This window comes from Rhinatrema bivittatum, chromosome 6 (assembly GCF_901001135.1).
Source record: "Rhinatrema bivittatum chromosome 6, aRhiBiv1.1, whole genome shotgun sequence".
In the NCBI taxonomy this organism is placed as follows: domain Eukaryota; kingdom Metazoa; phylum Chordata; class Amphibia; order Gymnophiona; family Rhinatrematidae; genus Rhinatrema; species Rhinatrema bivittatum.
This window is the reverse complement of record NC_042620.1, coordinates 99,289,915-99,302,363: the sequence shown is the minus strand read 5'-3', so window position 1 is coordinate 99,302,363 and position 12,449 is coordinate 99,289,915. Positions and strand designations below refer to the sequence as shown.

General features: G+C 44.4%; 1 protein-coding gene across 1 annotated transcript in view; it reads left to right on the top strand.

The window, feature by feature from the left end:
• The window catches only part of LOC115093623 (sodium channel protein type 2 subunit alpha-like), a 655,694-nt gene that overhangs the window by 239,338 nt on the left and 403,907 nt on the right, over positions 1–12,449 (top strand). Inside the window, exon 11 of the mRNA XM_029605639.1 lies at positions 11,169–11,471. Within this exon, the coding sequence (XP_029461499.1) occupies positions 11,169–11,471 (303 nt within the window). The remainder of the gene's footprint in view (positions 1–11,168; positions 11,472–12,449) is intronic.

Here is a 12,449-nt window from a genome sequence, read left to right as displayed (position 1 = left end):
GCATGCATGCCTTACATTTTGCTTCTTTTATATCTCACTAGCCTTAGCCATTAATACACGCAATAAACTTAACATTTCTGAGCATTAATGGCTGATCTTTGTGCATTTTAATATATTGGTCCTATAATAACTAAAGGAAATATATTTCCTTGTGATTACTAGAATGCGGCTTTCAGCCTGAACAATAGGAAAAAAGAAATGCAGCAGCAGCAGCAGCAGCAAGATTCAAATGTGGCTAAAAGTACAGATGTTGTGGAATCATACTCAAAAATGATTTTGGACATTATGCATTTTCAGACAGTTAATTTATGCAGGTAAATTGCTTTTTACCCGCATAAATAGTTTTGAATATTTCGCTCCAGATTATCAAAATGGAGGATTTCTTGTTTTATATAATGATATATTCTCATTTTAATTATAGTTTCAGGGAGCTTTTGAAACACATTATTTAGCAACAATGTGTTGTGAACCCTGGCCACGGGCGGCCACGGTCAGGTCCCCTCCTACCTGCTGCTTTTCTTGCCTTCTCTCCGTGGCATTCTCCACGCAGCTCCGGGTCGCGGCAGGGCCTTCCCACGGCATTCTCCCCACGAGGGAGACGCCACCGACTTCCTGCTCCATGTGTGCGCCTCTTTGGCCGGAATTTAAAGGGGCCATGGCGGGAAAACTCGGTCCAACCCCGGAAGATGACATCAGACACCCGGGCTATTTAAGCCCAGCTTGGATCTTCATTCCCTGCTTTGGCAACAGGTCAACTCTCTGAGTACCTAATTGCTGTTCCTGCATTCTCCAGTTCCTGTGTTCCTGTTCCAGCTTTCTCCTGACTCTGTGTTCCTGTTTCAGCTCCGCTCCTGACTTCGTGTTCCTGCCTCGCTCCGCTCCCAAGTTCCTGTTTCTACTTTGGCTTGTTTCCCTCGTTTGACTTCAGTTTAGCTTCTGGTTCTCTCTCTGTCTGCTGCCCGTCCTGATCTTTGGCTCGTTCTCCGACTTTGCTAGTCTTCAGCCTGCCCCGACATCTGGCCTGGATCTCGTCTTGCACCGCTGCCGCCTGCCACGACCTCTGGACCATCTTCGTCTCTCCCACGCTTCTCCGTGCCTCAACCCAGACTGTTCTTTGGATTCTTCTTTGCCACGAAACCCTTGCCTAAGTCCTGCTGACCTGATACCCAAGGGCTCAACCTGCGGAGAACGAGAGCTGGTATAGGTGAAGGCCTGCCCGGTCTCCTGGTCCAGTACTGCCTTCCGGCTACGAGTCCCACTGTAGGCCTTCCTCCAGTGGATCCATCCAGCACTCTAGCCGGTCCAGAGGTCCACATTCATAATAGTTTGCCAAGGCCATGGACCCGGCAGACATCTCTGGCCTCCGGCCATCCCAGGCATGGCCCAGCACCTACAACAGCAGCAACACTGCCTAGACATCTTGGCGGCTACCATTGAGAGGTTAGCTAACCGCCTGGATGCTATCCCTCCTGCTGCAACTCAGTCTCCGGCTCCGGTTCCCGCTCCAGGACCCACTGCCTCACTACACTTGCCTGCACCACCATACTATGCAGGAGATCCGAAGCAGTGCCATGGCTTCTTGAACCACTGCTTTATGTGGTTTATCCTACAACCTGCACAGTTCCTGTCAGACCAGATAAAGACAACATATTATTGTCTCTTTTGGATGGTTGCGCTTTAGACTGGGCTTCACCACTATGGGAGCGAGGGTGACCCCTTGCTTGGGGATATGCAGCAGTTTGTTCATGCTTTCAAGATGGTATTTGATGAGCTGGCCTGGCAGTCCACTGCAGCTACAGAACTTCTTCACTTTCGTCAGGGGGCACAACCTCTAGTCAACTACGCAGTCGAATTTTGCACCCTGGCATCAGAGCTGAGTTGGCGAGAGGCCAGCTTGAGAAGTATTTACCTTGAGGGTTTGTCTCCATGAATAAAAGATGAACTCGCTGCTTAGGATCTTCCGGAGGACCTCGAGGCTTTGACAGATCTCACAGGGCGGATCAACCGCCAGCTTCAGCAACGAGCCCGAGAAGTCAAGCCTGCTCGGAGACCGGCTTCTTTTTTGTCACTAAGAAGGATGGTTCTCTCAGACCCTGCATAGATTATCGTGGTAATGTCATCACCCGCCGTGGCAGCTATCCACTTCCACTCAACCTGGAACTCTAGTCTGCCTACAAGGGGCTAAGGTCTTTACCAAGCTCGATCTCCGTGGTGCCTACAACCTGGTACGAATCCACCCAGGTGTTGAGTGGAAAACCGCATTCAGTACTCGTGATGGGCATTACGAGTACCTTGTCATGCCCTTCGGGTTGTTTAATGCCCCAGCAGTTTTTCAAAATATTATGAATGAGGTCCTCTGTGATATGCTTCATTCATCTGTAACTGTCTATTTCAATGACGTCTTTGTATACTCCAAAGACTTCATTACTCATCGACGGCAAGTGAAGCAAGTATTGCAATGACTTCGGGACAACTGCTTGTTTTCCAAGTTGGAGAAATGTCTGTTTGAACAAGAATCTCTACCGTTCTTGGGAAACATTGTATCTCCTACCGGATTCCATATGGACCCCGAGAAAGTGTCAGCCATCAAAGACTGGCCCCATCCAGTTGGGAACAAGGCTCTTCAGTGCTTTCTTGGATTTGCAAACTTCTACCGACAATTCATACCCCACTTTTCGCAAAAGGTAGCTCCACTCACGGTCCTCACAAGAAAAGGGAGCAAATGCCAAGGATTGGCCGCCAGCGGCCCTTCAGGCCTTTGAAGAATTAAAACGTGCTTTCCTTTTAGACTCTTGCCTGCATCATCCGGACTCTCAACGCCCTTTTGTTGTGAAGGTAGACACTTTGGACCTGGCCGTGGAAGCTGTCCTCAGCCAAGTTTCTAATAAAGTCAAGTTACTTCCTTGCTCCTACTTCTACCGAAAGTTCTCAGCCGCCGAGAGGAATTACAGCATAGGTGATAAGGAACTCTCAGCCATAAAATTGGCTTTTGAAGAGTGGTGTCAGTGGCTGGAGGGAGCCCAACAATCAATTGTATATATGGACTACAAAAATCAGGAATATCTATGTCAAGCCCAACACCTGAATCCCAGACAAGCTCGTTGGTCCTTGTTTTTTAGTCGCTTCAATTTTTCCCTATGGTACCGGCCAGCATCTAAGAATCTTCATGCGGATGCAATCTCCCGTACTACTGAGACAGAGGACACATCCATCTCTCCACAGTACATTCTAGATCCAGCGAAGGTCATCATTGCACCTCTGAAGTCGTCTCCGCTGGAAAGATGGTTGTGCCCATCCATTTGCAGAAGGAGGTCCTCTCCTGGGTACAAGACTCCCTAAATTCAGGGCATCGGGGTAAGGCCTGAACCTTAGAACTTTTATCGCGTTATTACTGGCAGCCACACGTCAATTGAGACGTCCAGGCATATGTCAACTCCTGCCCCATCTGTGCTAGAAAAAAACCCTTATTGGATCGCACTTGGGGCCTTCTGCAACCTCTTCCCATACCTGCGGAACCTTGGACACATCTCTCTACAGATTTTATAGTTGATCTCCCTCATTCTGAGGGGAAGCAGGTCATCTGAGCTACAGTAGACAGGTTCTCTAAGATGGCTCACTTGGTGCCACTCTCTAAACTCCCTACTGCACCTGAGCTTGCGCAGCACATTTTCCGTGCATGTGGACGACCCTTACACATCGCCTCTGTTCGTGGCTTGAAATTTCCAGCTAAATACTGGAAGGCACTTTGTAAAACTTTTGGGATTCGCTTGGATTTCATGTCAGCTTTCCATTCGCAAGGCAATGGGCAAGCAGAACACACCAGTTGTTCTCTGAAGGTCTTCCTCCACTCCTTCATTGGGGACATACAAGACGACTAGGTACCTCTACTACCCTGGGCGCAGAGTTCTCTTACAACCACCACGTTCACTCTGCAACTGGAGCCTCGCCCTTCCAACGTGTCTATGGTAAAGAGCTCAAGCCTCCCTTGCCTCTCCCTCTAATGGTGCCTTCACCTGCAGCCCAACTCACGGGCCAGCAGCTTCGCTCTCTCTGGGATTCTACGCAATTTAAACTGCGACAGGCGGCTGTCATTGTGAAAAGGAACATAAGAACATAAGAAATTGACATGCTGGTTCAGACCAAGGGTCCAACAAGCCCAGCATCCTGTTTCCAACAGAGGCCAAACCAGGCCACAAGAACCTGACAATTACCCAAACACTAAGAAGAGCCCATGCTACTGATGCAATTAATAGCAGTGGCTATTCCCTAAGTAAATTTGATTAATAGTCGTTAATGGACTTCTCCTCTAAGAACTTATCCAAATCTTTTTTGAACCCAGTTACATTAACTGCACTAACCACATCCTCTGGCAACAAATTTCAGAGCTTTATTGTGTGTTGAGTGAAAAAGAATTTTCTCCTATTAGTCTTAAATGTGGTACTTGCTAACTTCTTGGAATGCCCCCTAGTCCTTCTATTATTCAAAAGTGTAAATAACTGATTCACATCTACTCATTCAAGACCTCTCAGGATCTTCTAGATATCAGGATTTAGAAGATGTGGTAGACCTGATTCACAAACTGAAGACTAGTAAATCACCTGGACCGGATGGTATACACCCCAGAGTTCTGAAGGAACTAAAAAAATGAAATTTCAGATGTATTATTAAAAATTTGTAACCTATCATTAAAATCATCCATTGTACCTGAAGACTGGAGGATAGAAAATGTAACCCCAATATTTAAAAAGGGCTCCAGGGGCGATCCGGGAAACTACAGACCGGTTAGCCTGACTTCAGTGCCAGGAAAAATAGTGGAAAGTGTTCTAAACATCAAAATCACAGAACATATAGAGAGACATGGTTTAATGGAACAAAGTCAGCATGGCTTTACCCAAGGCAAGTCTTGCCTCACAAATCTGCTTCACTTTTTTGAAGGAGTTAATGAACATGTGGATAAAGGTGAACCGGTAGATGTAGTATACTTGGACTTTCAGAAGGCGTTTGACAAAGTTCCTCATGAGAGGCTTCTAGGAAAAGTAAAAAGTCATGGGATAGGTGGCGATGTTTAGATGGCTAAACGACAGGAAACAGAGAGTAGGATTAAATGGACAATTTTCTCAGTGGAAGGGAGTGGGCAATGGAGTGCCTCAGGGATCTGTTTTGGGACCCTTACTTTTCAATATATTTATAAATGATCTGGAAAGAAATACAATGAGTAAGATAATCAAATTTGCAGATGATACAAAATTGTTCAGAATAGTTAAATCACAAGCAGATTGTGATATATTGCAGGAAGACCTTGTGAGACTGGAAAATTAGGCATCAAAATGGCAGATGAAATTTAATGTGGATAAGTGCAAGGTGATGCATATAGGGAAAAATAATCCATGCTATAGTTACACAATGTTGGGTTCCATATTGGGTGCTACAACCCAAGAAAGAGATCTAGGCGTCATAGTGGATAACACATTGAAATCATCGGTTCAGTGTACTGCGGCAGTCAAAAAAGCAAACAGAATGTTGGGAATTATAAGAAAGGGAATGGTGAATAAAACGGAAAATGTCATAATGCCTCTTTATTGCTCCATGGTGAGACCACACCTTGAATACTGTGTACAATTCTGGTCACCGCATCTCAAAAAAGATGTAATTGTGATGAAGAAGGTACAGAGAAAGGCTACCAAAATGATAAAGGGAATGGAACAGCTCCCCTATGAGGAAAGACTAAAGAGGTTAGGACTTTTCAGCTTGGAGAAGAGACGGCTGAGGGGGGATATGATAGAGGTGTTTAAAATCATGAGAGGTCTAGAACGGGTAGATGTGAATCAGTTATTTTCTCTTTCGGATAATAGAAAGACTAGGGGGCACTCCATGAAGTTAGCATGTGGCACATTTAAAACTAATCGGAGAAAGTTCTTTTTTACTCAATGCACAATTAAACTCTGGAATTTGCTGCCAGAGGATGTGGTTAGTGCAGTTAGTATAGCTGTGTTTAGAAAAGGATTGGATAAGTTCTTGGAGGAGAAGTCCATTACCTGCTATTTATTGACTTAGAAAATAGCCACTGCTATTACTAGTAATGGTAACATGGAATAGACTTGGTTTTTGGCTACTTGTCAGGTACTTGTGGCCTGGATTGGCCACTGTTGGAGACAGGATGCTGGGCTTAATGGAGCCTTGGTCTGACCCAGTATGGCATGTTCTTATGTTCTTATCATATCCCCCCTCACCCATCTCTTCTCCAAGCTGTACAGCCCTAACCTCTTCAGCCTTTCCTCATAGGGGAGCTGTTCCATCCCCTTTATCATTTTGGTTGCCCTTCTCTGTACCTTCTCCATTGCAACTATATCTTTTTTGAGATGCGTGACCAGAATTGTATACAGTATTCCAGGTGCGGTCTCACCATGGAGCGATATAGAGGCATTATGACATTTTCCGTTTTATTAACCATTCCTTTCCTAATAATTCCTAACATTCTATTTGCACACCGAGCCGACAATTTAAAAGTATTATACACTATGATGCCTAAATCTTTTTCCTGGGTGGTAGCTCCTAATTTGGAACCTAACATCGTGTAACTACAGCAAGGGTTATTTTTTCCTATATGCAACACCTTGCATTTGTCCACATTAAATTTAATCTGCCATTTGGATGCCCAATCTTCCAGTCTTGCAAGATCCTCCTGTAATGTATCACAGTCAGCTTGTGATTTAACTACTCTGAATAATTTTGTATCATCCGCAAATTTGATAACCTCTCTCATTGTATCCCTTTCCAGATCATTTATATATATATTGAAAAGCACTGGTCCAAGTACGATCCCTGAGGCACTCCACTGTCTACCCTTTTCCACTGAGAAAATTGACCATTTAATCCTACTCTCTGTTTCCTGTCTTTTAACCAGTTTGTAATCCACGAAAGGACATCGCCTCCTATCCCATGACTTTTTAGTTTTCTTAGAAGCCTCTCATGAAAGACTTTGTCAAATGCCTTCTGAAAATCCAAGTACACTACATCTACTGGTTCACCTTTATCCACATGTTTATTAACCCCTTCAAAAAAATGAAGCAGATTTGTTAGGCAAGACTTCTCTTGGGTAAATCTATGTTGACTGTGTTCCATTAAACCATGTCTTTCTATATGCTCTACGATTTTGATCTTGAGAATAGTTTCTTCTATTTTTCCCGGCACTGAAGTCAGGCTCACTGGTCTATACTTACCCGGATCGCTCCTGGAGCCTTTTTTAAATATTGGGGTTATATTGGCCACCCTCCAGTCTTCAGGTACAATGGATGATTTTAATGATAGTTTACAAATTTTAACTAATAGATCAGAAATTTCATTTTTTAGTTCCTTCAGTACCCTAGGATGCATACCCATCCGGTCCAGGTGATTTGCTACTCTTTAGTTTGTCAATCTGGCCTACTGCATCTTCCAGGTTCACAGTGATTTTGTTCAGTTCGTCTGACTCATCACCCCTGAAACCCATCTCAGGAACTGGTATTTCCCCAACATCCTCATTAGTAAACACTGAAGCAAGAAATTCATTTAGTCTTTCTGCAATGGCCTTATCTTTCCTAAGAGCCCCTTTAACCCTTCTGTCATCTAATAGTCCAAACAACTCCCTCACAGGTTTCTTGCTTCAGATATATTTAAAAAGTTTTTATTATGAGTTTTTGCCTCTATGGCCAACTTCAATTCAAATTCTCTCTTCGCCTGTCTTATCAATGTCATAGTTAACTTTATCCTATTTTCTTCAGATGGATCCTTTTTCCAAATTTTGAAGGATGTTTTTTTGGCTAAAATAGCCTCTTTTACCTCACCTTTTAACCATGACGGTAATTACTAATAAACATTGTCGCAGAGCTCCTGAGTTCAACCCTGGAGATAGGGTTTGGGTAAGCACCCGGCATATTCATCTCTGGACTCCTTCCATGCATTTAGCTCCTAAATACATTGGCCCCTTTGTGGTTACGGAACGAGTGTGTACTGTCTCCTACCGCCTAAGTCAACCGCTTACGTTAAGAATATACAATGTATTCCATATTTCTCTGCTGAAACCACTGATACTTTCACTGCAAACCACCTAAACCTTCAAAGACTGTAGCAGAGTAGGAGACCATATACCAAGTTAATGATGTTTTGGATATACGATTCTACTATCGACGATGGGAGTATTTACTATCATGGGAGGGATGTGATCCGGAGGAGAACACGTGGGAGCCTGCCTCTAACATCCTGGACAAGTCTCTCCTCCGTCAATTCCATCAAGACCATCCCGGTAAACAAAGACCCCCAGGGAGGGGGGTCCTGTTGTGAACCCCGGCCATGGGCGGCCATGGCCGGGTCCCCTCCTTCCTGCTGCTCTTCTTGCCTTCTCTCTGTGGTATTCTCCTTGCAGCTCCGGGCCGCGGCAGGGCCTTCTTGCAGCATTCTCGGTCTCCTGGTCTAATCCCACCTTCTGGCTATGAGTCCCGCTGTAGGCCTTCCTCCAGTGGATCCATCCAGCACTCTAGCCAGTCCAAAGGTCCATGCTCAAAACTCAATGAAATGAAACATGTTATGGTTTGTGGGTATGTGGACCCTTGGCCTGAGCTGCGAGTTGTTACAGCCCATGGGGAGGAGCCCCACATGTCCGCACCGTGAGGAGGCGAGGTACAGGCACAGCGGGGAGCTCTGGGCACAGTAGTGAAGAGACCCCCAGGAACCAGAGAGTGACCCTTGTAGAGTGACAGACAGTAGGTAGTATTTGGAGTGAGATCCTGAGGAGAGAGGCGCCAGACATACCTCGAAGCGGTAGGCGCAGGATTAGCCACGCTGAAGTATCTCTGGGAGGACTGCCCCGAGGGACGGAGCTCAGTGAAGTGGGCATAGACTCGGAGGAATGACGGCAGTCTAGTAGAGAAGCAGGCCCAAGGAGTGGGACAGCTGACAGTCGTTGAACACACCGGAGCAAGCCCCGTGGAGCGGGGAGTCTCTAGGTAGTCTCTTGAGTAGAGACCGTGACTCGAGGAGTGGGAGAGCTCAGACGGTCTTGCTAGAACACAAGCGCAACCCCGAGGAGCAGGGAAGGTTAGCCAAGGAAATCACAAGTTGCCGCAGTGTTCCAAGGGAGGCCTGAGTAGCAGAAGCTTGTTGCAGAGTAGACCCAAGAGGCACAGGGCCAGGCCGAGGAGCAGGGTAGGCCAGAGGAGCACACTGACCCCTGAGGATTGGGTGCCAGACAGGGTCCAGGAGCAAGGCTCATAGCGAAGTCTCAGGAACTCAAGGCAGGAGTTGTAGACTCGTACTGAACTTGTTGCCAAGCCGGCTAGCTGGGGGCGAAGGTAGAGCTTAAGTACAGGAGTCCAATGCCATCATCAATCAGGGACGACCCTGATGTTCTTGTTTAAGAGGCTTCAAAAGCGGGGCCGATGACGTGCTCGCATGCCTAGGAAGGCCCAACATCGAAGTAGGAAGTAGCGGCGTCCATGTCGCCGTGAGGAGCCCCGAGGAATGTGGCAGTGTAGACAGGCCCGTGCTGCAAGCAGACTTGGGGAGGGCAGGAGAGCGGTGCAAGCAGTGAGTACTTGCAGTCGCAGCCGTCTGCGACCGACAGGCATAACAAAACAATTGTAAACTGCACAGTGTATCTGTAAGCTCTTTGATACACTAGCCATATTGGGATAAACTCATAAATAATTTTATCTACAGACTTTGAACATACTTTTGCTTTGAAACTTGTTGTGAGTACAAAATCCACACTGGTCACTTGCACCTTCTTTTTCTGTGGGTAGAATTTTGCTATAAATGTCCATGCAAAGATTTGCAAATGATATCTCTGCAAGTACTTTACCTCCTTCAACCTAAACACAACAAGGTGAATTTTCAAAAAACTGAAGAACAGATAACTTATTGGGCTAAAGTTAACTGGATAAGTTATCAGAGATATTCAGTGGAAGAAATGTCACTCTAAATATCCCCAAATAAATCTATCTGGCCATGCCATACCCCACTCCAAGCTCCCCGTAATATAAGAAAAAAGTACTGGACTAAAACATCCAAGGAGGTAGACTAGACCCACTGTCATTGGCACCCCAAAGTACAAAAGGCTGCCAAAACCACGGTACAAGCTACTGCTCCCTGCAGAATGAGTTGTTGCATTGACAACAATACTGGTAGTTTAGTGTTGCTGTTGAGGCATTGACTGATGCTGCTGGGTACAGTAGCTTGTACCATGGTCCTGGCAGCCTTTGTTATTTCAGGGTGCTAGACAAAGAAGAAGGGATGGTATTGACTCAGGGAGGGAGAGGGGAGATCCCTCTTTGAAGTTAAATATTTGAATAACTGAGGAAGAGGGGCTGGTCTTTTCAGCTTGGCAATTTTTACTTACCGTACATCACCTGAAGCTTGGGGGGGGGGGGGGTAGTAGAGGTAAAGGTCCACTGGCCTGATTCAGAAATCTATTTTGGGGGAAGTGTGTTGGCACTTAACTGGCTTTATTCTTTTTAATATAGCCAGTTATCTTCACCCCAGAATTCCCCTAATGTACCCCTTCCCTATTTGGCTAATTTTATCTATATAATGACTTATCTGGCTAAATGCTTTAGATTTTCTAAAGTTGGCATTTAGCCTGATAATTTGTGAGTTATCGGGCTAAATTCCTTTTAATATTGGCCTCACCCCTGTGAACAGTTCCTCTTAATGTGCACCTTGTGGAAAAATGTGCATACTTTTAACTGCATTGTGGGGGGTTTGGCAATTTTCAGACAGCTGATTAACATAGGCAAAACACTTTGAAAATTGTCCTCTATGACTAATATTCAACTATTTCCTTTCAATATGAAGGCTGTAGAAAGAGTAACTTAGTTGCTGACTAAATTAAATGTATCACAAATAATATGTCACAAGTTGAATAAAAAGAGAAACATAGGTTTAACATTTAGTACCTACTGTAACATGAACACCAATGGTGTACTGAGGTAGTTCCCAGGTGACTCCTAGAAGCCTACTGTTACATTAATTTATTAAAATAGAATGTCTTACCAAGTGAAGCAGAGCTGGCTAGAGCCCCTTGATAAGATGTTAGCATCACTGATAAATAGTAAAAGATTTTGATGTGAGATCAATATTTGTGCTATTATTATTATGCTAAATACTGGAATTGTCTATCTTTTGTGGAATTACAGGCAGCAGCAGCAGAAGCCTCAGATGCATTGGCCGAATCAAGGGAATTCAGTGGCGGGGTTGGGTTTGGTGGCCTGTCAGAGAGTTCTTCTGAAGCATCAAAACTGAGCTCAAAGAGTGCCAAAGAGAGGAGAAACAGGAGGAAGAAAAGGAAACAGAAAGAGCAGTCTGAGGGAGACGAGAAGGGTGATGATGAGAAATTCCATAAATCTGAATCTGACGCCAGCATCAGAAGAAAAGGTTTCCGTTTTTCCATTGAAGGGAGCCGGCTGACGTATGAAAAGAAGTTCTCTTCACCACACCAGGTAAAGTAGACTTGAATTATTGGAATCTGGAAATTGTAGGGAGCTAGGATTGCTTAAATAATTGCATGGTGTCACAGTGCAACAGATAGAGGGCTGTAATCCATTTAGAGAGTGTTAACAAACAAAATCTTTCATAGGAGCATATTTGTATCACATTGATGGTGTAAATATGGTACTTAATTAATCATCACATTGAAGGAAATATAGTACTAACACAGGAACTGATTCATCAAAAATCAATTTAACTCTGGGATGTGAATAGCCTCAGATATTTTGGGTTTTCCCAAATAGCAATTGTAGTGAAAGCAGATATTTTTTTCTAAGCTACTCTCATTATCTTTTTGACCATTCTGACAAGGAACTTGTCAAAGTTAATCAGAGTAGCTCAGAAAAAGATACTCACAGTGCTTGTAAGCAGGACCCACATAAATATTTCATTAACATCTTCCATTTCACCCATGGATTTGCCTACAGACACCCATTTGCGCCCCTCCAGGAAAAAAAAAAAATATATATATATAATTTGCATCGAGGAGCTTAAAAACATGAATAGACATATGTACTCCTGCTCAAGAATATGTTTGAGCAAAGTATTGATATAGTTATACTAATCCCATATAACTTTGCATCACTGAAACACATGTGAAGCCCAGTTTTAACAAATGTAGTCAGTTTAAAATATGTACAAAGAGGGAGTTGCTTTCCTTCTCACTTGGCATAATTAAGATGGATGTGTATTTGAGGCAGACATCAATGGTTCTAAGGATTCATCTTTACCTTTATGCACATTGTAGAAAATGCTAAGCCTCCTGTAGATGAATATGTTACCCTAGGGAAGATTTAGAGTAGTAGACTGAGAGAAAGTGCTTGAGAATATATAGGCTATATCGAGTTCTCACCTTCCAGCTCTGTGACTAGGTTTATGGCCTTTGGTATAGACCATGCTCACAGTATGACTGTTGAAGTGAAATCATGATA